At 40.1% G+C, this 27,316-nt stretch overlaps 1 protein-coding gene across 1 annotated transcript in view; it reads left to right on the top strand.

Annotated features, from left to right (window-relative positions):
* The window catches only part of adamts6 (ADAM metallopeptidase with thrombospondin type 1 motif, 6), a 61,650-nt gene extending 53,289 nt beyond the window's left edge, over nt 1-8,361 (top strand). The window contains exons 22-25 of the mRNA XM_056404184.1: nt 1,491-1,695; nt 1,786-1,962; nt 5,814-5,970; nt 7,706-8,361. Coding sequence (XP_056260159.1) covers nt 1,491-1,695; nt 1,786-1,962; nt 5,814-5,970; nt 7,706-7,815 — 649 coding nt within the window. The 3' untranslated portion in view covers nt 7,816-8,361. The remainder of the gene's footprint in view (nt 1-1,490; nt 1,696-1,785; nt 1,963-5,813; nt 5,971-7,705) is intronic.
* Nucleotides 8,362-27,316: the final 18,955 nt, after the last annotated feature.

Here is a 27,316-nt window from a genome sequence, read left to right as displayed (position 1 = left end):
GTGGACGCAGACTTGTGGTATCTCATTTGTTTTGATTAATACTTGAAGGCTGTGGCAGTGTGTGTGTGTGTGCGTCCGTGTGTGTGTGTGTGCGTGTATTGAGTTACAGCGCACACATGGCATCTGTGTCTGTTAGGGAGGCAAACACCCCCGTCTGCAGCCTCAGGAAAAGGCCGGCTGAAGGAGACCGTGTAAACACGATTGTTTTAGAATAGAGTTTTATGGGCTGGAATAATGAAAGCTAACACAGATGTTTGAACACGTTGTTAATTCTGTATACATTCTTCCAGATGATGTAATATCTCACAGGCTGGATGTGTTTGGGGGGGGGGGCTGTTGTCTGGGCAGTTTTATGATATTAATTCTGAAGTGTGTGGGCAGGGGAGGGAGGGGGGGCGAACGGCACAACACTGGGTCTGATTTTCTGGAGGCAGCCTGGCATGGCATGGCATGGCATGGCCCCACAGTGGTCACCTGTCCGCCAGGTCACCAGAGTTCATTCATGTTGTAACGTTAAAGTGTGTAAAGTTTCATTCCCACACGGAGAACTGGAGACTCGTACGTTACAAGGACTGAAACCAAAAGCTGATTCTTTGATTTCGTCGATTAACAGGAAACGTTTTGATGATCGATTCGTCGTCTCAGAATCTTTTTAAGCTAAAACAGTGAAAGAATGTCAAATATTCTCCTGAGTCTGCCTGTAAAACATAACGTTTAAAGACGTCACGTTTGGCCTCTTCTTTACTACTGTTTATCATCTCGTAGACTAAACAATTAGATGTTACTATAATATTGTGTCTCGCTGCAGTAAACCAGGTTTTCTCTTACGCTGCACATAGTTTCACTGCTAATAAAGTCCTGGTTTGACATTTTGTGAAATACTCTTTATCAGCGGTGGCGTGTTTAACAGCTTCATACTTCCAACATGAAAGTGGAGTCAAGCTTCTCGTCTGACTCGTGTCAAGACGGCAAATAATTGTATTTCCCCCAAAAAGTTTCCACAGTGAAATGAACCTGCTTCCTTGTCAACGCCCCTTCTTTCATTTTATATTGCACTTTATTGGTGTGTGTTCCCCAACAAATTTGCAGTTAATTACCACACACCGGCTGACATAAGGTGGACCTGGGGCTTTAGGGGTCACCTGAGGATTTGGGGCCCCCGGTCAGGGCGGGTGCTGTTTGAAATGTTTCCATATTAGTGCCGTTACGAAACTTTCGGTACCTGACTTTGAGAGGTACGAACGTGTTTTTCTTGAAAACTCAAAGAGGTAAAGATTATGAATTTGGCCTGAATCTCAGAACTGTGGACGTGTTTCAGCTGGTACCAAAAAAGTATTAAAGCTTTGACGCTTTTTAGTGATTGATCCTTGATAAAGTCACACTTATGTGATTTTTACACTCCAATATTATCAATAGCCTGTTTTCACTTAAGTGTATCTGGAGTAACGACGCCAGCCTCCATTCTTTTAACCCGCGTCTCTCTCCTCCAGGTGGTTCATCGGCGACTGGTCGGAGTGTGGGAAGACGTGTGACGGCGGGATGAGGACGAGGACAGTCCTGTGCATCAGGAAGATTGGCCCTGCTGAGGAGGAGACGCTGGAGGACACCCACTGCCTGACCCACCGACCAATCGAACGCGAGTCCTGCAACAACCAGTCCTGCCCGCCAAAGTGGGTCACCCTGGATTGGTCCGAGGTACGGCGATAATCTGTCTCTTTAGCTCATCGTGCTGTCGAGATCTTCTTCTTCTTCTTACGTCTCCTTCTCCTCCTCCTCCTCCTTCAGTGCACGCCGAAATGTGGCCCCGGCTACAAGCACCGCATCGCCTTGTGTAGGAGCAGCGACCTGACGAAGACCTTCCCGCCCGCCCACTGCCCGAGCCACAACAAACCTCCGGTCCGAATCCGCTGCAGTTTAGGGCGCTGTCCTCCTCCTCGCTGGATCCCTGGTGAATGGGGACAGGTAGGACGGCACCTCCTCCACATCACGGCGCGGTGTCAGCGATCTGCCCAAACAACAGCGCGCCGGTTAATCCTTTAAAAGGACAGCTCCAATGTTTAAAAGACAAAAGATGCACAGATAAGTTCCATGTGTTGGTGAATGGTTAGTGTAATTTACACCTGGATGACATACAGGCCTGTGACGTGTGTGTGTGTGTGTGTGTGTGTGTGTGTGTGTGTGTGCACGTAGAGGCCTGTGTTTGTGTGTGCGAGTCCAAGTGCTCCGGCAGGCCTGGAGTGTGTGATCAGTGGCAGTAATATCCTCCTGGCTGTTTGAAGTTTATCTCTGCCTCGGCCCAGGCCTCTCTATCACTTCCAGGAACACGATTTAGAGGAAGACCGAGGAGGAGGAGCATTCAGCGGGTTCACCCTGACATGACTTAGTGCGCACAGCAACGCTCTGCAACACAGCTGACTCATGTTAGTGAGCGGACGCCAGAGAAACGTGCGTCACAGAGAGTTGTATCCACAGAAAGTATGGCTTGTTATTTTGTAGGATTTGTTAATAATTTGGTGTAAAAGTGGAATTTTTAAACAGTTCGCTCTGATGTTTAGAAAGACGGCTGAGCGGATCACTCCACGATCCTGCGCGTGTGATGTCATGGTGTGGGCGCTGCCTGCGTTGTTCAGGTCACAGGTCAGAGGTCAAGAGTCAGGCAGTCTAGATCGCAGCCCTCGGCTTCTTCTTCTTCTTCTGCTTCTTCTCATAACGGCCACATGTTCCGTCCGCAAACGGCAGTAACACGCTTTTACAATTCAATCAGTGCCAATAACGGTCGTAAACAAAGCAGAGCTGACTGATAACCTCAGCGTGCTCCATCAAAGAGCGGGCTGCTCGCCACGCTGAGCCGAGGTTAATACCTCGTAGAGCAACAGCTGGAGTCTGCTCTTACGCAGCACTTTCTCATGCACTGCAGAGGTTTGTGTGTGTGTGTGTGTGTGTGTGTGTGTGTGTGTGTGTGTGTGTGTGTGCGTGCAGCCCTCTCCCTCTTTTTTCTTTTTTTCGGCTGTAATTAAAAGCTTCGCCCTCGCTGCTCCGGTCCCTCGCTGCTCCGGTCCTTCGCTGCTCCGGCCCTCCAAGCGTCAGAAAGGGGAGATTGTAGCCAGCTACAGAACGCCCGGTCTCCCAGGCCAAAAGGTCACCGGTTCAAATCCCACTTAAGTCACACCATTGACGTACACCATCTGTCATGGCTGGCAGCGGGCCCTAATAAAGACTCTCTAATTGGGAAGGGATGACATGCGGGGCCCACTGATCTGAGGCAGCCACAGAGGATCAGTGAAGGTGACAGAAAGCCTGGTAGTTCTCTCGTCAGCGGGAGGCGGCCGTTTGTTGATGGCCGGGCTCACATCACACACTCGTACATGGGCACACACACACACACACACACACACACACACACACACACACACACACACAGTGATGGCTGACAGGTGTGTGTGTTATTTCTCAGTGCTTCCAAAGTAGATTAATTTTGAAGATTTATTTGAGGCTTGTGTTTTGCCGAAGGTGTGTTGGCATTTGTTTTTGTGGTCTTTTTTTTAAATTCTTCTGCAAAGGAGTTTAATGGCCACCCATAGAACCAACCTAAGATTTTATGTCACCTGGCACATAGATGGAAGTCAGACAAAGATATGCAGGTGCACATTTTGGGTTCGACACAACAGCTTTTTCACACGTCGAAAAACATTTTCTCCTTTTGTTCTGTGATCAAGGCGAATCCATCAAATCCAGTCTTTGCTTCCTTCTCTGAGAAAATGGAGCCGATATGGACAATGTGCTGAAGAAGGCGTCTTTATTTAGGCTAATCAACAGACATGTAATACTGTGAAGCTGTGATATGCAAATTAATTTAGTAGAAACAGAAAAAAGACAGAAGTTGTAAAATGCTTTACATAGAAAAAGGAACAGAGAAAGAAGGAAATAAAAGATATAAGGAAGACAATATAGAAACAAACACAACCAAATTAACACAAAATAAAAGGTGTAAATTCAAGGAAACGCATTTTAAAGTCAAGCAGCACAAACACAAAACAAAACCGCTGAGCTGAGGTCACGTTCTGGCCCACGTGACCTTTGTTGAACACTTATCATGTCATATCGTCGTATATCACGGGCACTTCTGAAGGTCAAGACGAGTCCAACAACTGCAGGTCGGTCAGTGTCAGCTAGTGAAATGGACTCCCAGCCATTTGGCCTTAACTTGAGCCAGATGACATTAGGTCAGTCAGACCTTGGCCTGTTGGATACGTGAAAACTGAAAATAGGTTTAAAAATAGACAAACTGTGGATGTGACTTACATTATTACATCGGTCCTGTTTATTCTATTTAACCGGCTTATCACTTCCTGTGTGATGAGATGAGCACAGAGGGGGTTTCATTGCACCTGCTTGATACTGTTTTTCTTTTTGTGGCTTTGCCTCTGGAGTTGTGGCGCTTGTTACTTTATTATTCTGCTGATTTGGCCTGCTCACCTACACGGTCACGCTCCATGACACAGCTCATGGAGCCAATTAAGGTACTTTAAAAACCTGCTGCGCCTGATTGCTGCAACATTACCTCAGAGTCATAACTCAGTCAAATCTGAACACACACACACACACACACACACACACATGATACACATATTTTTAGATTCAGTGTGACTTACACTACCGAGGGATATCATCATCTATGATGCGCATATCAAATAAACATCCATAAATCTGCTTTGAAATCACGGAAAAAAAAAGATGCCTCCTCCAACTCCAGAACTTGCCTGAGAAACGTCAGATTTTTAGGTTTTCTTCAGTATCAGAGAAATCCAGTGATCGCCATCTGTACACCCATGGGTGCACTGCAAACGGGAACTGCTAACAGCTAATTCGGCTAACTTTTAATGGTGGCAGTTTGCCAAACATAAGCAAAAAAAAAAGAAAAGAAAGGTGGTCTCAAGTTGTGGCCCACAGCATAACTCACTGATTCCATGGCAACATTATACTTCCTGTTTACATTCCCAAAGCCCCCAAATTATGGGAACTGTGGTTCAAAACTTAGAGCATTATTATCCCCCGAATGCAGCAGGGGTCTATTCCAAAGGCAATGAACAAATCATGTAGTCATTGTAATAAAACCTAGAAATGTTGACTATCCGTGCCCTTTTTTTAAACAGTTCCAACAAAGGATTATAAAAAAAACACAGTCATAATAAATAATACGAAAGAAAATAAGAAGAATAAAAGAATAAAATGAAAATACAGGAAGGAAAAGAAAACTTAGATAGAGTCTGGGGCGCATCTCAATGAGAGATTCACATGAAACAAATGATGGACTGACGAGTGTGAGTCCCATATTTTCAAAGACAGTTATTCTTTCCATCCTAACGACCATAAATAATGTCAATCCAGTCGTCAGTGGAAGGTATTCCAGGTTTTAGCCACTTTCTAGTAACGGCCTTTCTGCTTGCAGCGCTTAATAGATTTGGCCTTATTACTTCATCTGAGATGATTTACCCCCGTCTCCTTCAGCCATGTCTACTGGTTGCGGCTCAGCTCAGGAATTAGAGAGAAATTCCTACGGAGAAACGAGAGGTTTCTCTTTTCTTTTCTCTTTTGCACAAAAATGAGTCTTTCTGTGCAGAGAAAAAGCTTGTGGGCAACAGTCGACCTGGTTACTCCGGGTTGGGAAACACAGACGCTCATAAGGGGGACTGGATCAAGTTGTGTCTGAATGTGTGTCGAGAAAAGATGGTCCTCATTTCCCTTGTTTCAGTTCAGTAGAAGATTGACTCCTGCACATGCGATGAGTCTCACTTTGATGTTTTCTGTTACAGTGTTCGGCGCAGTGCGGCCTGGGCCAGCAGATGAGGACGGTCCAGTGTCTGTCCTACACCGGGCAGCCGTCTAACGAGTGCGCCGAGTCCCTCCGACCCACCAACATGCAGCAGTGCGAGAGCAAGTGCGATGCCACCCCCATCTCCAACGGCGACGGTAAGATGACGGAATGTACTGCGCACGTTCTGAGCCTGCCGTCACATCGGAGCAGCGCCGGCTCGACCCGTCTGTGTGACGAGTTGTCTGCTCGCTACTTTTCATCACGCTCGGGAGGAAAATGTGGCGACGCGGGCCTCTGTTTAAACCCGCCGCTCCTTCTAACGTGTGTGTGAATACCTATTGTACCGTATGTGCATTGCTTTCACACAAAGCCCCAACTGAAAAGGTTATAAACTGTCTCTATCTTCATCTTCACTGTTCTACTATGACCTAAACACGCTTGGATGACACACTCCTCTACACTTTGCCAGCTACATTAATCTTTCCAGTGAGGTTGGCTCCTGGTCAAAGCGAAACGGCTCAACCCTCCATATACACTTACACATGATGGATGGCTATTCAGATGCATAGAGAAGGGCCTTTCGATTAGGCTGAATGGAAAACGTGAGCAGCGTTTACAGGCTGGCTAATGGGATTAGCTGTAGGCTAATTGTTCCTTTACGGACAGCAGTGAGGCAATGTCTCGTTTCATTTGGCTCTGTGGAGGCAGGGGCCAAAGCCTAATAAGGGAAGACACTCTGATCGTGATAAGGCATTTAGAGCACTGCCTGTCCGGCATCCAGCAGGCAGTTTGTGTGTGTGTGTGTGTGTGTGTGTGTCTGTGTGTGTGTGTGTGTGTGTGTGTGTGTGTGTGTGTGTGTGTGTGTGTGTGTGTGTGTGTGTGTGAGTGTGCATCGTAGGGATGGCAGACAGCCCAGTTAGCGAACGAGGCCAGGATCTGTCTCAGTCTTAGACTCTGCGTCCAAGTATAGTTGCAGAGTTTTACTCTGTCGAGTCCCGAGGGAGATGCACCAGCTCTGCTGTGCCTCTCGTGTTATCATTACATCTGAGTCGCAGCGCTGAGCATGGCGGATTCTCCAAACAAATACACACCTGGTGAAAAATAAAATATTCCATTTGGTGAACAATAAAAAAATATTTTTAATTATTATTTCCCAGGTTCCGAGTGTGTGTCCTAATCAGGGAAGCGAGAAGACGAATCAAAGACGAAGCAAAATATTTATTATTACTTTATATTAGAAATAAACATCTGTACTTACCGCAGAGTATCTGTCGGTCCTGGAATGTCTTAAAAACACAGAATTTAATTTCCTCAAAAAAAAAAAAAAGGTTGGCAGTAATGTTAGTTAGAAAATGTTTTCATATCCGATTGCAGGCTGTCAGGATTCATTACAAACCTATAAACTAAAAGTGTTGTTTTGACATGGATTGTGCTGCAGGAGAATGTTCAATCCTCTTTTGTGGACAGTCAGCAAAAAGAAAAAAGAGACTCGACTCAGGAAACAGGTTTGAAGAAGAAGTTTAGAAGAGTCTTTGAGGGTTGTAGAAAAACCTCCAGATCACCAGGAAGTGTTGTTAAATGATCTTCTGCGCTATGGCAACGTAGGATAGGCGTCACATTAGACCTGAGACATGAGCGAGATGAAACTTGACTGTTTAAAACACTCGCATTCCTCCTGACTGCGATGCCTGAATGCCTGATGTGAAGGCAGCGTTTCCAGACTTAAGATTCAGGCTGCGCAATAAGAAAATGCAGCAGCGTGAGAGGAACAAAACTGGGGCTAGAAGCAAGTTCACCTCTCACTCATGACAAAACATGAGAACAGTTAATGTAAAACATGTTAAAATTAACCCAGCTCTCTTTTCTTTCTCTCTCTCTCTCTCTCTGCAGAATGCAAAGATGTAAACAAAGTGGCCTACTGCCCGCTGGTGCTGAAGTTCAAGTTCTGCAGCCGAGCGTACTTCAGACAGATGTGCTGCAAGACCTGCCAGGGGCACTGACCGCTGGAGCACGAGAGCGAGACGTAGCGAGAGAGAAAGAGAAAGAGAGAGAGAGAGAGAAAGAGAGAGAGAGAGGGAAAGACAAGGAAAAGATGGAGGGAAGCTGATACAGCAGCACTGAAAGGGAGAGAAGAAGAAAACAGGGCTGACTGGAAAACAAAACTCTGGACCGGTGGAAAACGAACGAAGAGATCTGCTGGAGAGAAGTAAGGATTTTCCCTGTTTGTCACACCTGATCCTCCTGCCCTCCATCATGGTGGAATCCAAACCACTGCTCAGCTCGTAACGCTGACACAAACTCTTTTTTGTTTTTTTTGTTTTTTTTAATTTTCACTTCTGTGAAGTGGAACTTGGAAGATTATTTGTTGGTGATGTTATTTTTATTATAATAATAATTATTGATATCATTGTTAGTCTTCCTCCGTGTTTGTTGTTTTTATGAATCCAAAGTGCTGGACACATCGCTCGCAGAGGATGTTACCCCGGAGACGGACAGACGGAGGGGCGGACTCCTCACCAGAACAGGGGTGGTGGGGGGGCGGGGATGGGGGTGGGAGTTGAACGTGTCGGACTCCTGTCTTTGGGACGACTGTGATGGTGCTATTGGCAGGCAGACTTTTGGCTTCGGTGCACTTTTTTCCTGTAAATACTATTATTTACAATTTACCGCTCAAATACGACAGAGAAACCCCATCAGTGTACTGTATATTTATTGTACAATTCCAAACAGAGCTGAGATATTGTCCTCTCATCATGTTTTTTTGTCAGATAGTAGCCTACTGTCATGGAAGGGAATGTAATGTGATTGAATTTCAATGTCTCTGTGCTGGAATGAAAATATTACATACTGTAACATACGTTAAACCCTTATATACTGTAAGGATTTGTATATTATATTATAATGTTAATCCCGGACCAGAAAATATCACGTGGTTATAGGAAAATTTTTAGATAATTTTTTTCTTTCCCCAGATGTTGCCTTAGTTCCTGATACTCCAATGAAAGTTCACCCAGTGTCAGTCCAGAGTAGTGGTATGAAGATGTTGTCAGACGGTGCCTGGGCCACATGAAACACTGTTACCAAACTGGCCTTTTCTAAACATCCTCTCGAGGAGCTTCAGTTCACTATTGAAGGATTCATTTTGAAGGAGCATATTCTATAAAGCAGCTTGTTCACTGGAACCGCAGTGCAGTCACTATTTCTTACTCTTTTCGACCCGGAAGTCGGTCAGCCGTCGTATTTTTGTGCTTCAGCAGCGGAGCGGAGACTGCGATGGTTTCAGTGCCGATAAGAGTGAAAAGAATAGTTTGGAAAATGTGCTTGTTCGCCTTTTTGCCAAGAGTTGGAGGAGAAGATCGATACCACTTTCATGTGTGCGCGCTAAATGTGAAGCTAGAGTCAGTTAGCTTAGCTTGGCATAAAGACTGGAAACGGGGGGGAAACAGCTAGCGTAGCTCTGTCCAGAAGTTAAAATCCTTCATGCAACATTGGCAGAAAGGAAAGAACAGGAAGAACACGTCCTATTCTGACTCATGCATTATGGTCATGGTTAGCCTTAGTGCTAATAGATAAACTGCCTTAATTAGCCTATTTTATTGTGCTATGCATTCGTAGCAGTTTGTTAGCAAGTGAAACCAGATACAAACAAACAGTGTAGCTCCAGTTTGTTAACCTTTTTTCCCCCTCTTTACCATATGGGAGATTGTTAGTGTCAGAAATCTTTGATGATTTTAAACTCTGAATTACAAGACAGAGCCTGACGTTAAAGGGGCTCTGTACGTTTTCTCTACCAGGAATAGGTGGTGGTGATTGTCGCTTGACAAGAGCTTCGGCCATTGTTATATTTACAAGACAAGAGGTTTTAATACGTCCTCTGAGCAGCGCTACAGGAGGCTACAGTGAGTCGCTACCAGAAAGCGACGAGATGGGCCGGGGCTAGCTGGTTAGCATACTAACTTAGCTGGCTAACTAACTACAAATAAAGATGTGATAGGGAAAAGAGTTAACACTGGTGTTGCTTGCCATCTCTGGAGACAGCTCTTGGTGAGTAAAGGAATGGAGTTTGATGCTGAACTTGCAACGTTTCTTCTAGACTGGTCAGCTGCTAATGCTAACGTTAGCTATGTAGTAAATTGTACATATAGCTCCTTTAATGGTTTTTCAGCTGCTCGTAATTGTTTAAACAATACGACATGAATATAGCAGAAGGCTCAACATGTTAAAATCCGTTCCTTACTACGTATAGAGATTTAAGTGTAAAAACTAGAGGTGGAAATTATGAATCACGTTGAGTTTGGTCATTTTCTAAAACAAGTAATGACATCACCACTCAAATGCATTTTAGTTTGTACGACACTGAGCATTTATAAAGTCATGACTTCATCATGATTCAAGCTGTTAACATCGAGTTTAGTACCTTAGCTAGCCTAAACCGGCACAGTGTATAATATTAAAAACTAAATTTATGTGGATTTCATGGTCTTTCATAAAGCTGGCTTAATTCCCGCTGCTCCTCGCATATTAAAGAGATATAATAATTCAATCATACGTCTATTCTAGACTTTCCAAGTGTAACTGGACCAAACAGATCAGCTCCAAAAAAAACCCCAAAACATTCACCGTTTCACAGCTGCTCCCTTTCCAATTTCCAATGGGAAAACTGCTTTTTGGACCAATGTGCATCATGTGGCTATTACGCCAAAACTGCTTTACATCCCAGCTCCGTTTTATGGCGGCGTGGTCCGGCCAAGAAATAGTCCCAATCACATAAACCCTCTGTTCAATATTTTACACTTTTTTTTGTTGTTGTATGGTTTAAACAAGTTAACTAGTGAGCTTTACGAGCTGCTCACAGATACAGATTCAAAAAGCAGAAGCAAAGAGATGTTTACTACTCTACGCCGCTACGCAAAGCTACTCAGCAAAATAGAAAAAGCTCATGGTTGGAGTTCCCACCTTCCCATTTCTCTGACGTTTTTTTTAATGAGTTACTGGGACAAAAAAGAAAAGAAAAAGAAGAACAATGTGTGGAAACGAATCATCAGCATTGTTGATGTGTTCGATGGCAGCAGAAACATCAGAAATAAACTGTCCAATCAGAGCAGAGTTTGTAAATTAGGAGCTCAATGCAACACACCCCCAGAAATACAGGTTCCAGACAACCAGTCTTTATGCTAGCATCGCTAACTGTCTTTAGCGTTTAGCACACACACACACACGAGAGTGGTATCGATCTTCTCATCTAAGTCTCTGCAAAGAACGTGAATAAGTGAATTTCCCAAAAATGTCTGACTATTCCATTTAAATAAGGGGCCAGTGCTAAATATACACACACACATACATCACACTGATTGTGGATATGTTGCCAGACCACGTATCCAGGCTTCAGATACAGTTACCCCCTCATCCTCTTTTCCTTTCCTTCTCATCATCAGCGTAAAGAAAAAAACAAAAACAAAACAGCCAACTCAGTGGTGCTTTACCCTTCTTTTATTTTATTGTTTGGGTTTTTTTTATTTTATTTCCATGGAGTACTGTGTTTACCTCTTCTTTTCCTCCTGCTCTGCTCCGAGGGTTACAGCCTTCCCAGGCTTCTGGTGCTATCAAGTGGTTGCTTCCATTCAGCCCTCTCCAGTGTGCTTAAAAGTGAGGCTGGATCCAAACAATATGAAATAATATCCTGTCAATATCTCTGTTGGTAAATGCTGGTCATGTTATTGTTTTGTTTGTATCTGTTTATACCTCACACTGGGAATTTTTCATTGTTAACCGTTTATTGTTGTTTTTGTGCTACCAACACAATGGACACTCGCCCGGTTCTAACTGAATCCCTTTACCCAGGTGACATTTGTGCTGGCGTAGGGGTTTACGAAAGGGAACACCTATGAAACGTCTCCATCACACACTCATTATGGAGGAGGAGGAGGAGGAGGAGGAGAAATCTGAGAGACAATGCAGGAGTGTGCAAGGATCTCATCGAAGCTGTTAACAACTAATTTCTAATTTTGCTGCTGCTACTTTTTTGTAGCCACCTTCAGTATGACAATGTCGAGCAGATTTTAGTGGTTACCAAACCTTGAATGAGGCAGTTGGGGAGGGGTTGGGGTGGGGGTTTAGGGGTGAGGAAGGTGGATGCTGAGAAGCATTTTGAAATCTCTTGGACTAACTCATCCACTGGCTGCGGGACATGTGGAGCCTCCAGAAAAAGAGAGAAGTGAAATCAATCAAACTGGTACTCATTGCTGTGAACTTGGATGTTTGAATGTCACATTGCTATTACCTGTACCTAAAGTGCAAGAGAAATGAGAAGCATTATGTGATTAGTTGCGTATATTTTATATTCTTTGTATTAATGTTGGTACACTGTTACTAATTTTTTTTTTCAAAATGTAAATTATATGCTAATTTATTGCGTTGTCTCACTTGTACATTTATTTCACTGCATGCAAACTGAAATTTAGCATAGTGAAAAAAATGCAGTGATACAGCCCTTCACCAACATTTTTTTTTTTTTTTTTTTAAAAGTAGATACAATAAAAAGAGCAGCTTTTAAAGAGACTCTGTGTTAGTGGATTCATTCATTTCCCTGCTTGTCAAAACACATCAAAACATGTCTGTGCAACATTTCTAGTCGTGTACACAGTGATTGCTGTGAGAGAGGGGAGAAGAAAAAAAAAACACTTGAGGATCAAATGAGAAGTGTTGGTGCCAGGGTAGATGCTCCGTTCTCACAGGCTTTAAGAGATATATACTCTTGTCCTTTCACTCAACTCTTGGAAAGCAACCACGGCATGAGAACAGCTAATGGCATCACACCAGGATACCCGTTACCACCGCTGAAGAAATCCATTCATTCGCTGCCTCGGTGAGCGAATCGGAGAAGCCTGTAAAAGCTTTTGTTCTTATCTACCTCACCTCCGACATGCCAGCTGCATCATCATCATCATCATCATCATCATCATCATCATCATGTCAGATTCAAACACAATAAACGTCAGCTGCTCTGACCGAGCAGCGTCAAACACCTTTCCCCAACTGTCCCGGCTCTGTTGCCATAGCGCTGGTATGGCACTCTCCTTCCTCTCATCCCGGCCTCAAGTGTCTGGATTCACTCTTAGGGAGCTGCGAGGTTTCCACTCTCCTTGGTAATTAATTCCAAATAAACAGTAACTAGCCCACTTGGCTGGGAAACGCTGCCGTCTCCTTCTAATCCACAGTGTCCAATTACAGAGGGAGACAGATGGCCTGTTTGGCCTAATGTAACCAGTTTAGAATACCTGTACGTCTGGCCCGGCTTCTGTCTCCCGTGCTGGCCCGTCTGCAGGGGTCTGTGATTACATTAGTCCTAACCTGCAGAGCTGAGGGCGAGAGAGAGAGGGGGGGGGGGGGGGGGAGAAAGGTGATGGAGTTCAGGCCGAGGGATCCCGTATCTGCAGATAACCTGACAGGCCGAGGGAGGTGGTGACACATCTGCGCGCGATAATGTGACGCACATACGTGGATGATAGCTCATTAAACACACAAGCTGAAGGTTTTTCCTCAAGAAAAACTTAACACGGCACACGTGGACAAGATGATGAGGCGGTGAACGTAAGATCGAGTTCAAGGCATCACATCACGCAGCTGTATTAGTATTTATCTTTGTAAAGAGCCCTAAAACCAGGTAATAGCATTTTGACACTTCCTGTTCCCACGTTCTGGTTCTTTGAATTGACGTTTTCACGTTTTATTGTACGACATAAAATACCTCAGTTAACACAGTAATCCTGCAGAGACACGTGAAACATTTGCATGCGGTGGTCAGTTAGAAAATTTGGACAGAGGAGGTTTAATCAATGCGATTGCTGCAACACAGCTAATAAGCTATGATAGCGTCCTCCATTTTGGATTCTCTGCCCCTTCAAAAGTCAGCGCTGTCAAGATGATTGGCCACTAGTCAACGGTGCAAATTTGCGAAAGTTAATCAAAGTTGATCTTGATGTGGAAATTGTGATTGTTTATGGAATTCAGCAAATCAAATACTGGTGAGGCCTGAGGCCAGTTGCACAAAACACCTTAAGTTTTCTACTTAAGTATTTCATTTCTCCTTAGCTGAAGGTGTTGCTTAAAATCTCTTGATAGGTTTAAAAAAGTTAAATTTACAGCAGTGAAAGAGATTTTACAGCGGTAAAATTCTACTGTTTCCATGGAGACCATTTGTTTGCTGGCAGTAGCTTGTGAAGAACTGTCAACATTAAAGGGGAGCATATTGTAGAATCAATTCCTCATCGTTACGGCCGTGTATTTGGTTCATCTTCTTGATTTATCACCATGAACTTGAACATGAAGATCGAGTCAGAGGTAGTTTTAATTTTTGTTCTTAGTTTGGTTGCTAAGGTGTTTTGTGCAATGGTTGAACTGACGTTAAGGGATTTCTAAAGTATAAACCAAGATAAGGAAATCTTAAGGAGAAGACTAAAGGGTGTTTTGTGCAACCATTTTTATTTTAAGGAAATCTTGACTCAGACTTTAAGGAAAATATTTAGATGTTTTGTACAACCGGCCCCAGTCTACACGACGCAGCGAATTACTGTTTAAAACAAAATGAGGACTAAAGAAGAGTAGAGTTTGACTCTCTCATTCCCGTGTGTTGACTTTATTAGTCGGGTGGGTAATATTAGTCTTCCTGACATGAACCATGTGCATTTGACCGAATATGTGACAAGGTGATTTTCCCAGTACATCGGGCTGCTGAGACGCGGAGCTCACGGGCTGCTTATGATAAGAGGTGTGGAGAGGATGGGGAACAGATTTCTCCTCTTCCCCGGGATTCTGCACTTCAAAATGGAAACCACCGACAGTGAGAGAAGCCACTGGTGTCGCTTATCAGCAATTAAACGTCCCTCACAAGCTGCACAGCCGAACAAAGCTGAGCAAGATGAGGTACTAACAATCATGAGCATGCACAGAGTGTGTGTCGTGCTCCAATACATGATGAAAGGCATCAGCGCTGTCAGTCTCTTGGGTGGGAATCATCCGCCTCCCCTCAGAGTTTGAAACCCCGCACACCTGTTGCATTACTCTAGGCTGTGGTGCTGTGGACATTCAGTAAAGACAGTGGATGTTTGTGTGTTAATTCTGCAGCTGGGAGGTGTGGGGATTAGCGTAGCAACCAGCAGCATAGCTCTTATTGTTATTAATCAAAGCTGCTGTGGTACTGCGGTGTCGTCGATGAGTGCTTGAAGCGTTTCGGACGCTCCTCCGTTTGAACACAGTGCAGCAGGACAAACAGCTCCAGATGGTGTGGCTGGAGACAGTGCATGCACAGACCCGGCGGCTCTGACAGGCAGGAATGCTGGCCTGGGATGGGAAGGTCATGGCTCCAGCACCTGCTATCTACTGGGCTCCGTCCTGTTAAGCCCCGCTGCTCTTTCCCACAGCTGAGGCCCAGATCGAACTGCCAGGGGACGAGATCAAAGCCCCTGAAGGGAGCTGGCAGGCAGAGGAGAGGGCAAAAGCCACCCCATCACATATACCGGGAGGATGTGTTTTCTCCTTCACACCTTCAAAGATGTGGCGAGCAATGCTTGAGCTGTGAAACCAGGATCTACAGCTCTGCACCTCTTATCAGCTGTGAACCAAACACACAGATGCCATATCTGAACATACATATTATTTTGTGCGTTTTAACGGGACAGTATTTCTTAATGGGCTCTTTAAGCGCCAGGTGGTGATGGAAGCCGCAGTGAGGCGGAGCAGAGCTGTGTAAAACTACCGAGGGCCAAATTTAGTTAATAATCACTTATGTGTCCAAGGTCTTGCTGCTCCGACTTGAACATGAGACTTTCAGAAAGTCTCTCCATGAAGGTCTTCATGCTGTTGCACGCAGAAAAAAATGATGGAAGTTGTTGTGTAAAGAATGAATAAAGAGACCTGGGGAGGTATTTTCAAGCACACCGAGGCCTCTTCAGGGTCCACGTGTGTTGTGGTTGTGCAGGTAGCTGGGTCACCTTTACGAGATGCTGCTTTGTTCCTGATCCTGTCCTCTGTCAGCAGGAAAGACAGCAGGTAAGTGGATTAAGTGTACAAAGAATCAATAGCCAATCACTTAGGCCAATGGAGTAAAGCCAAGAGCTTTTGCTTGGTTGTAGATGAGGCTGAATAATATTGTGTGTGTATGTGTGTCATCATTTGGGTAGACGGCGAACAGCGTAGTCCACGTACTTAAGGACCGGAGAACATTATGAAATCCATCAAGAATGAATTACGCCGAGATTTAGCCTCTTCTGCTCCAACTGCCCACAACTAATAAATGACAGCGAGCTAATGAGGACAAATGATAATGGGGGCTGTAGTCACAGTACGGAGAGGTACAAGGCTCTGTTCAGTAACATTGTAATGCCACTTGTGTCACTGTTTCATAGCCCACATGTCCTTCACTCTCCACAAGGAAAAGGTGAATCTTTGTATAATAGATGGACAAACGGAGGACATCCAGTCCAGGCACACTGAGGGGTTTGACAGCAACCTTGATGGTCCGCTGTAATATGAAGATCTATTCTGTCCGTAGCTTCTAATTGTTATTATGTCCAGAGGTAACAAAATGTTTTATGGAGGAATAAGTCATTTGGTTTTATAGTGTGCGTTAGATGTCCTTCGTGTAACATCTCTGCTCTCTCATTACAATGAAAAAGTGGCTGTCGAGACAAAATGATCTTATTGAAAGCAATTTTATTAATTGACTGGAGATTCATCAATCAGCTGTTCCCTAAAGAGTCACAGCTAACCCAGAGTTTGTAGGGACAACAAATAAGAACGTACGAGTAACAATAAAGACTTTGCACACATGCTGAATAGTGACGAGCCCATAGATCGTTTGTGCAGCAGCTTATTATGACCCATAGTTACGTTTTGTCGCTAGGCGACATCTAGTGGCCGTAGTAATTATGACAAGAGCAAAGGGAAAAGTGCGGAGACGTTAGCTTTGGGAACTCAACATAAGTCCATTTATCTCATGTCAGAATATGATAGAAACACACAAGAAAGGCTGTGACCCACCGTCAATATACAGCCTCCTCAAAGCTGTCATTCCGATTTTTGGCCACTAGGGAGCAGAAAAAACATAACGCACAACCACCATGTGTCACCAGCCCATAAAGCTGCTACGGCTAATGTGTTAGCAAACAGTTGCCTATTTACACGACTGGGAGATGCGGAAAAATATTAGCATTTGTTTGGAGTTACGTTTCAAATTTGCCACCAGCTAGTCGCTAACTTTGTCTTTCCACCGTTCGGTTTGGGGCAAGTAGTGTGAGGGTTTGTTTGTGGCCTAAGCTCAATGATGGATAGCTAGCCACTTGTTTCCTCTCAATGACTCCCTTTTATCTTCTTCACCTGGGGCTTTAAGGTTACATACCTCAGATATTACTGTTAAATAATGATTCCAAACACATGCCCTTTGCACTTACAAGAGTCAACAATTAAGTGAAGTCACAATTTACATTTTCGACTAATCTGGTGGTTTACAAACACTTTGGCAGGTCAGAGAGTGCATTGTGAGGTTTTCCAGGTTTACAGTGTGCACAGCTACTGCTGCCCAGCCAAACGAGCAGACCTTGACGACCTCTGTATCAGAGCGGCTGCAGGGAAACATGGGACAATGATTATTTTATATCTTACAGATTTAAATTCATCTTTCAGGAGAACAAGAAGGGAAAGTTTTGCACTTTTTTTTTCTTTCTTTCTTTTACTTTGAAGGCCATTATCATGAATTGGATCCTGTCTGAACCGGTTCAAATTGCTCTGACTTTGCCCGAGGATCAGGTCATAGCTTCGGTCACTGACTTCAAGTGATGTTCATTTCTAGAAAGCAGAATCTGTAGGTACTTGTTCAGAAATAGAACAACTTGCTGAACTGAAATTGAACACAAGTGACTTCATCCAGCTGTTCTTGTGCAGAAAAACAGATAGATAGAAACACATAATGACAATGCTAACATACTGATGTTTAGCAGGGGTAAAGTTTTCCCTTGTTGCCATTAATTTAGTGTGTTAACATGCTAACATTTGCTAATCAGCACTAGAATCATGTCAGTGAGTATTTGACAGATTAAATGATGATGTTGCTAAATGAAAATTGGGGAATTATCAAAGGTATTCCAGTTCATCCTGAACGTTTAGCCAGATTTCATCAAAATTCGTCAAGTAGTCGTCAAGTTGCTCATGGTAGATTAAAACTACTAAATACTAAATTATGGTTCATCAACCTTGAATGTCTGCAAAATGTTCTGCCAATTCCTCTCAGAAGTACAGATATTTCATGTGATAATAGAAAAATTTTACTCGATACTTGGGCGAGATTAAAAGTCAGGGGATTACCAAAGTGATTTGGATTCATATGTACAAAAGTTTCATGGTAATCCATCCAATAATTGGAGAGATTTTTCAGTCTAAATCAAAGTGGAGAAACTGACCAACATCCCTAGAACCACACGGCTGAAAACATCTAGGTTTACCTAAAACTAAACACTGAAATAATAATTATTTTATTAATTTGACCACACGTACAGAGCTGTGCACGGTGACTGGTTGGCATCAAAATCCATATGTAAGCCAAACCACATTATGGTCCCCACCAGCCATACATTTGTGGGCTTTCACCAAAAACCCAATACTATACTTACCTCTTTGTCTAATAATCTTTCACAATATGGAATAAATTCACAAAGACCTTAAATGGAAATATTTTATAAAGTCCAGCTTGGGGGTTAGATAACAACTGCCTTCCATGTAACTCAATGCTAAATATTCTTTCAGTTTGAGGTGAAAAATTTCTGAGGTTTGTTTTGTTTGAGTTTAACCTTGGTCTTAGTTGTAGTCCTGGGCTTAATTTATTGTTTACACTAGTTTCCTTCTGTGTGCTCAGTTTCTGAGAAATAATATTCATTCCTGATCAGTCCCGTCCAGTTGCTGTGGTATTGGAAATTTCATGGGCAGGCCTTGCTTGGACCTCATGTTTGGCAAGATGTGTAGGAATGAATGTGTTGTATCTAATGTCCCAACACGCGGGCAGTTTCACGCATCACACAGCGCTGACTGGCATCTCTCTGACTCATGACTTGCACCTCTGTGCTGACTTGTCATTTTTAAGGTGTGTCCGAGCTGCTTTAACTCTGATCCACAAACATTAGGGCAACATAAGAAGCGTAGCAGCGCTGCCGAACAAAGACAGCTTTGTATGACTTTATCATCTCAGTCTGCTCTAACAACAGCACATGCTAATTTTGCTCTGGTGTAACACAAGAAGTGCTTTTTTTTTTACAGAGTATTGTCCATAGAGGGGGAAAGAAGAGGAGGAGTGGTGTAATGGGGAAGAGAAACTTGGCCTGTATGAAAAATAAATCTTATAAAGTAGCTCTGAAATATGATCAGTGACATAAGGACATGTATCCAAGTAAAGCATTTACAGGAGAAGAGGGAACTGATTCAGTTTATGTTAAAGCAGAAGTTCATATATTTAGTCTGATGCCCATATGTACACTGAAAGAGTTACTTCTTCCTCCTGTCCATACTCTTCACGAAGCGACCCACTGATTCCTGTAGGAATGCACCGACATTAATGCATCAGTGTTGATTATAAACTGATATAATGTGTGATATAAGAGATTATAATCTGAAGTCCAGAGATCCAGTCACTGCCAGTTTGTTTTTAACATTATTTTTGTTTGATATCAATTGATTAATTAACTGATTGCTTGTTGTTAACCCATTTTTACTCATATTATTGTCTGTCCATTGCTTTTTGAAAACTCTAAACTGCATGTATGCATGAGCTGCTGGACAACTGAATCTATCTATCTATGTATCTATCTATCTATCTATCTATCTATCTATCTATCTATCTATCTATCTATCTATCTATCTATCTTTTGGCTGCATATAAACAGTGCAATCTCCCGTTTGGCGTCCATATTTGTTTTGCTACACTCAACAGTTGCAGATGATGTGCAGAGTCGTTGGGATCGTGCTCATTCCTGAAAAAAAAAAATCTGTACAAGTTGGTGGAAACGATTTTAATGTGTGGTGTGGTTTCAGCTAGTATTCAGGTTTGTTCCAAGCTCAGCTGATAAGGGACAAAATGTACAGTCCTCATTGTTCCCCATCACTTACACTGACATTTGCTTTAGACAGGGATGTTTTCACGGCCAGTATCGACAGGAGGAATTCTCTCAGCGTCCATCTGGGCATGTGAATGTTGTTTTAAGACAGGCCGGAACCTCTCCTTTACAGCCAGAGCAGAGAAAAAAAAGCTGGTAGGCATCGAGGACACCTGCAGCAGAGACAAATGAACTCTCTGCTCTGTCCTTGGACGTCTGTGAATGACCAACCATTAACCATGAAAATCTGCCGTGCCTGTCCAAACCATCCTCTCTTTGATCTCACGAACTCATCAATATCCTTCCTATGAACGCAGGCCAACTTACCCAGCTCTCTTCTCCTGCACACTCTGTCCATCACACCCGGGGGAATTAGCCCTTGGAGGGAGGACTCATGTCCATAGTTCATAGGTCAGGCATGTGCTCACATACACCAATCCAACACATGAGTTACAGCAACAAAGGACCATTTAAACCTTCAGTGTGAAAAGGAGGAGTTAAAAGTTAAATGCAAATGTATGAGCTTCTGTGTGACCCCTAGTTTTACAAGAGGAAATACATACAGAAAGAGGAGTGGAAAATAATCCATGTCACAAAAGAGGTGTTAGTTGTATTTCCGTGAGATGGGAAGGATTAGTCGGCTATATTTATCACTGGCCCACAAGGGCAGAGGGAGATAGTGGTTGTAGAATAGCATGATAATGCTATCATCCTCCCATCTCATCCCTGGCAATCACATGACCAGCAGCAAAGAGTGGTATTTTCTGCTGCTAGCTGGGCACAGAGACACCCAGGAACGTTAAAGATTCTCCTGGTGGTGGTGCAGAGGAATTACACCCACTCATCCAGGACTGTTGTGGAGAGACACATGCAATGTAAGATGGAGGCCATCTTGGACAATACCGTGCGTTCATCCTCGCCACAACATTCTGGCAGGACAGAGAAGCAGCTACAGGTGCAGCAAACGTCTCATCTCACTGCACTGCAGAACAGAGAGGTTCAGGAGATCCTTTGTTCCCACTGCCATCAGGCTATACAACACATCAGCCAAAGGATGTGAACTAATCTAATTATAATTGTTTATTTATTATTAACTGTTTTATTGTATTATTATTATCAACAATGAGCTAATGGACACATGAGTTTCTATCTATCTATCTAATTGTCCTTATTTACATTTACCTTATTTCTGTCCTGCTTCTATTTGGCATTACTATCTGACCTATGTGCTCGAGAAATAAAATTGACTTGATCCGACTTCGCTTCATTTTTTTATCAATTAATTTAGGTTATTTCCACCAATCGTAATATCAGTACTTTTACTTAAGGATCTGAATGCTCCTCTCCACCACTGTGGAAGTGATGGAGGACGAAGTTCCTCGCTCTGTGCTGAAATGCATTCTGCAGGTCAGCTGGAGCCAAAATCAAGTTCCAGCCCTTTGAGTCAGACCGATCAAGATGGTATTATTGAGACTGCTGAGCCTCGTATTAGCCTCAGCTGAATTTCAGGATGTACAAGGACTGTAAATTTTGCCCTCCATCACTGACATTAAGAAAGGAAGGGTCAGGGCCGGTAAGGACAACAGGTTAATGCACATACGGGGATGTCAGACTTTCTTCCAGTTATGCATCAGTGGCACATTTCAACCTGACCTGGACACAGGAGCACAGAGAGTCAGAGTCGGATCACCTGTTTTAGATTTGCAGCAGCTCGGGCCGAGCTCGGCTCATAATGTAACATTAACTCTCCTTCCTGTTCCATATGAAAATTTAAGCATAATCCCAGAAGTGCAGTAAAAAATAGTGCGCTGGCCAAACGCAGCTCCTGGTCACACACATGGCAGTGGCAGATCATTTACCCCCAAAACCACCACAGTGAGGTAAAGTCTTTGGTTTGAACAGTTCCTTTTTACAAGCTCTGACTGCTCCAGTGGTGACCTGGGGAGGACAGTGAGGCGGTGACTGCTGAAAAAAAAAAGGAGCAGCAGAGTGGTTAGGCCATCTCTGGTTTTCATCTCAGCATTAAAAGACGAGTTTCTGGAGAAAAAACACTTATTTGCAAAGAGAAGTCCAAAGTATGAAGATATTGTCAGACGGTGCCTGGGCCACAGGAGACACTGATACTAAACTGGTCTTTATTAAAGCAGCTTGTTCATTGGAGCCACAGTGCAGTTGCTATTTCTTATTCTTTTCAAGCAGGATGATTAGTAAATCAGATGTTGGTTATTTTTGTGTTTCAGCAGCAAGTCAGGCTTATTCACCTTCTGAAGGAGAGTTAGATGGGAAGACTACACCACAGCAAGGGCGTAGGTTTGCATATGGATGGTAGGGACATGTCCCTAACAGTATTTTAGGAGGACAGAATTGTCCCTACCAATGTTTGAGTGAACTCGTTCGCACTATGTTTGAAGGGAAGTCATATTAGATAATTCCAATGTGCCCTCCAAGAAGCTACGTCTCCAAGACAACTGATTTAGGCACGCTAGCATTTGATTGACTGAAAGAGAGGGGGCTATGACTTTTTTAAGAGTTTCATGCCTTACTATGCTACGACTTTTTTATTTTTTACTTTACTATAACTTTTTTATATCTTACTATACCATCAGTTTTTTTCACATTTTTATGCCTTTTTATACTGAGTTTTTTTTCAAAGTTTTATGCCTTACTATACTTTGAGTTTTTTCTTTTACATTTTGTTGCCTTACTATTCTATGACTTTTTTTCACTTTTTTTTTTTACCTTACTGTACTATCAGATTTTTTTCACATTTTTATGCCTTAATATACTATCAGGCTTTATGCCTTGCCAAACTATGGCTTTTCACATTTTTAATCTTACCTATATTATGACGTTTAAAAAAAAAAATTTTTTTTTTTCAAATTTTTATGCCTTACTATACTATGACTTTCTTTTCACATTTTTATGCCTTACTATACTATGACGTTTTTTCACATTTTTATGTCTTACTATACTATGACTTTTTTTCACATTTTTATGCCTTACTATACTATGACTTTTTTTTTCACATTTTTATGCCTTACTATACTAAGACCTTTTTTTTCACATTTTTTTGCCTTACTATACTATGACGTTTTTTCACATTTTTATTTTCATACGATACTATGACTTTTTTTTTTCACAGTTTTATGGCTTCAATACTATGACTTTTTTTTTTCACATTTTTATGCCTTACTATACTATGACTTTTTTTTTCACTTTTTTTTTTCACATTTTTATGCCTTACTATACTATGACTTTTTTTTCATATTTTAATGCCTTACTATACTATGACTTTTTTTTCATATTTTTATGCCTTACTATACTATGACTTTTTTTTCACATTTTTATGTCTTACTATACTATGACTTTTTTTTGCCTTACTATACTATGAAAGTTTTTCACATTTTTATGCCTTACTATACTATGACGTTTTTTTCACATTTTTATGCCTTACTTTGCTATGACTTTTTTTTAATATTTTTATGCCTTACTATACTATGACTTTTTTTTCATATTTTTATGCCTTACTATACTATGATGTTTTTTTCACATTTTTATGCCTTACTATACTATGACTTTTTTTTGCCTTACTATTCTATGACTTTTTTTTGCCTTACTATACTATGACTTTTTTTTTCACATTTTTATGCCTTACTATACTAAGACCTTTTTTTTCACATTTTTTTGCCTTACTATACTATGACGTTTTTTCACATTTTTATTTTCATACGATACTATGACTTTTTTTTTTCACAGTTTTATGGCTTCAATACTATGACTTTTTTTTCACATTTTTATGCCTTACTATACTATGACTTTTTTTTCACATTTTAATGCCTTACTATACTATGAGGTTTTTTTCAAATTTTTATGCCTTACTATTCTATGACTTTTTTTTCACATTTTTATGCCTTACTATACTATGACTTTTTTTTGCCTTACTATACTATGAGGTTTTGTTCATATTTTAATGCCTTACTATACTATGACTTTTTTTCCACATTTTTATGTCTTACTATAGTATGAGGTTTTGTTCATATTTTAATACCTTACTATACTATGACTTTTTTTTCGCATTTTTATGTTTAACTATACTATGACTTTTTTTCACATTTTTATGTCTTACTATACTATGACTTTTTTTTCACTTTTTTTTGCCTTACTATACTATGAAAGTTTTTCACATTTTTATGCCTTACTATACTATGACGTTTTTTTCACATTTTTATGCCGTACTTTGCTATGACTTTTTTTTTATATTTTTATGCCTTACTATACTATGACTTTTTTTTCATATTTTTATGCCTTACTATACTATGATGTTTTTTTCACATTTTTATGCCTTACTATACTATGACTTTTTTTCGCATTTTTTTGCCTTACTATACTATGACTTTTTTTCATATTTCTATACCTTACTATACTATGACTTTTCTTCATATTTTTATACATTACCATACTACGACTTTTTTTTCACATTTTTTTGCCTTACTATACTATGACTTTTTTTTCACATTTTTATGCCTTACTATACTATGACTTTTTTTCACATTTTTATGCCTTACTATACTATGACTTTTTTTTCACATTTTTATGCCTTACTATACTAAGACCTTTTTTTTCACATTTTTTTGCCTTACTATTTTATGACGTTTTTTCACATTTTTATTTTCATACGATACTATGACTTTTTTTTTCACAGTTTTATGGCTTCAATACTATGACTTTTTTTTCACATTTTTATGCCTTACTATACTATGACTTTTTTCACATTTTAATGCCTTACTATACTATGAGGTTTTGTTCATATTTTAATGCCTTGCTATACTATGACTTTTTTTCCACATTTTTATGTCTTACTATACTATGAGGTTTTGTTCATATTTTAATGCCTTACTATACTATGACTTTTTTTTCGCATTTTTATGTTTAACTATACTATGACTTTTTTTCACATTTTTATGTCTTACTATACTATGACTTTTTTTTCACTTTTTTTGCCTTACTATACTATGACTTTTTTTTCACTTTTTTTGCCTTACTATACTATGAAAGTTTTTCACATTTTTATGCCTTACTATACTATGACTTTTTTTTCATATTTTTATGCCTTACTATACTATGATGTTTTTTTCACATTTTTATGCCTTACTATACTATAATGTTTTTTTTCGCATTTTTTTGCCTTACTATACTATGACTTTTTTTTGCCTTACTATACTATGACTTTTTTTCACATTTTTATGTCTTACTATACTATGACTTTTTTTCACATTTTTATGCCTTACTATACTATAATGTTTTTTCACATTTTTATTTTCATACTATACTATGACGTTTTTTCATATTTCTATACCTTACTATACTATGACTTTTCTTCATATTTTTATACATTACCATACTACGACTTTTTTTTCACATTTTTATGCCTTACTATAGAATGACTTTTTTTTCACATTTTTTTGCCTTACTATACTATGACTTTTTTCATATTTATGCTTTACTATACTATGATGTTTTTTTCACATTTTTATGCCTTACTATACTATGACTTTTTTTCGCATTTTTTTGCCTTACTATACTATGACATTTTTTTCATATTTTTATGCCTTATTATACTAAGACTTTTTTTTCATATTTTAATGCCTTACTATACTATGACTTTTTTTTCGTATTTTTAAGCGTTACTATACTATGACTTTTTTTCACTATTTTATGCCTTATTATACTGTGATTTTTTTTTTCATATTTTAATGCCTTACTATACTATGACTTTTTTTCGCATTTTTATGTCTTAATATACTATGACTTTTTTTTCACATTTTTATGCCTTACTATACTATAATGTTTTTTCACATTTTTATTTTCATACTATACTATGATGTTTTTTTTCACATTTTTATGCCTTACTATACTATGCCTTTTTTTCACATTTTTGTGCCTACTATACTATGACTTTTTTTCACATTTTAATGTCCTACTATACTATGACTTTATTTCACATTTTTATGCCTTACTTTGCTATGACTTTTTTTGATATTTTTATGCTTTACTATACTATGACATTTTTTTCATATTTTTATGCCTTACTATGCTATGACTTTTTTTGATATTTTTATGCTTTACTATACTATGATGTTTTTTTCACATTTTTATGCCTTACTATGCTATGACTTTTTTCACATTTTTATACCTTACTATGCTATGATTTTTGTTCGTATTTTTATGCCTTACTATACTATGACATTTTTTTCACATTTTTATGCCTTACTATACTAAGACTTTTTTTTCACATTTTTTTGCCTTATTATACTATGAAAGTTTTTCACATTTTTTTGCCTTACTATACTATGACGTTTTTTTCACATTTTCATGACTTACTATACTATGACTTTTTTTCACATTTTTATGCCTTACCATACTATGACGTTTTTTCAAATCTTTATACCTTTTTATACTATGACGTTGTTTCGCATTTTTTTGCCTTACTATGATTTTTTTTTAACATTTTTTATACCTTACTATACTATGACTTTTTTTTCATATTTTTATGCCTTACTATACTATGAAAATTCTTCTCATTTTATGCCTTACTAAACTATAATTTTTTATCACATTTTTATTTTCATATGATATTATGACGGTTTTTCACATTTTTATAACTTACTATACTATGATGTTTTTTTTCACATTTTTATGCCTTACTATACTATGACTTTTTTTCAAATTTTTATGCCTTACTATACTATAACGTTTTATACCTTATTATACTATTAATTTTTTAAATTTTTATAACTTACTATACAATGACATTTTATGCCTTACTATACTATGACGTTTTTTCATAACTTTATGCCTTTCTATAGCATGACTTTTTTTAGTTTTACACTTTACTACATTATGACCTTTTATGCTTCACTATAGTATGACTTTTAAAAAAAATTTTTTATGCCTCACCATACTGTGACGTATTTTCACATTTTTATACCTTACTATACTATGAGGTTTTTTTCAAATTTTTATGCCTTACAATACTATGACGTTTTTTTCATATTTTTATGCCTTACTATACTATGATGTTTTTTTCACATTTTTATGCCTTACTATACTATGACTTTTCTTTCACATTTTTATACCTTACTATAATATGAGTTTTTTTTCAAATTTTTATGCCTTACTATACTATGACTTTTTTTCAAATTTTTATGCCTTACTATACTATGAAAGTTTTTCACATTTTATGCCTTACTAAACTATAATTTTTTTCACATTTTTATTTTCATACGATACTATGTTTTTTTCACATTTTTATGCCTTACTATACTATGACTTTTTTTCAAATTTTTATACCTTACTATACTATGAC

Source organism: Seriola aureovittata, chromosome 18 (genome assembly GCF_021018895.1).
Source record: "Seriola aureovittata isolate HTS-2021-v1 ecotype China chromosome 18, ASM2101889v1, whole genome shotgun sequence".
Taxonomy (NCBI): domain Eukaryota; kingdom Metazoa; phylum Chordata; class Actinopteri; order Carangiformes; family Carangidae; genus Seriola; species Seriola aureovittata.
This window is presented reverse-complemented; position numbering and strand designations above follow the sequence as displayed.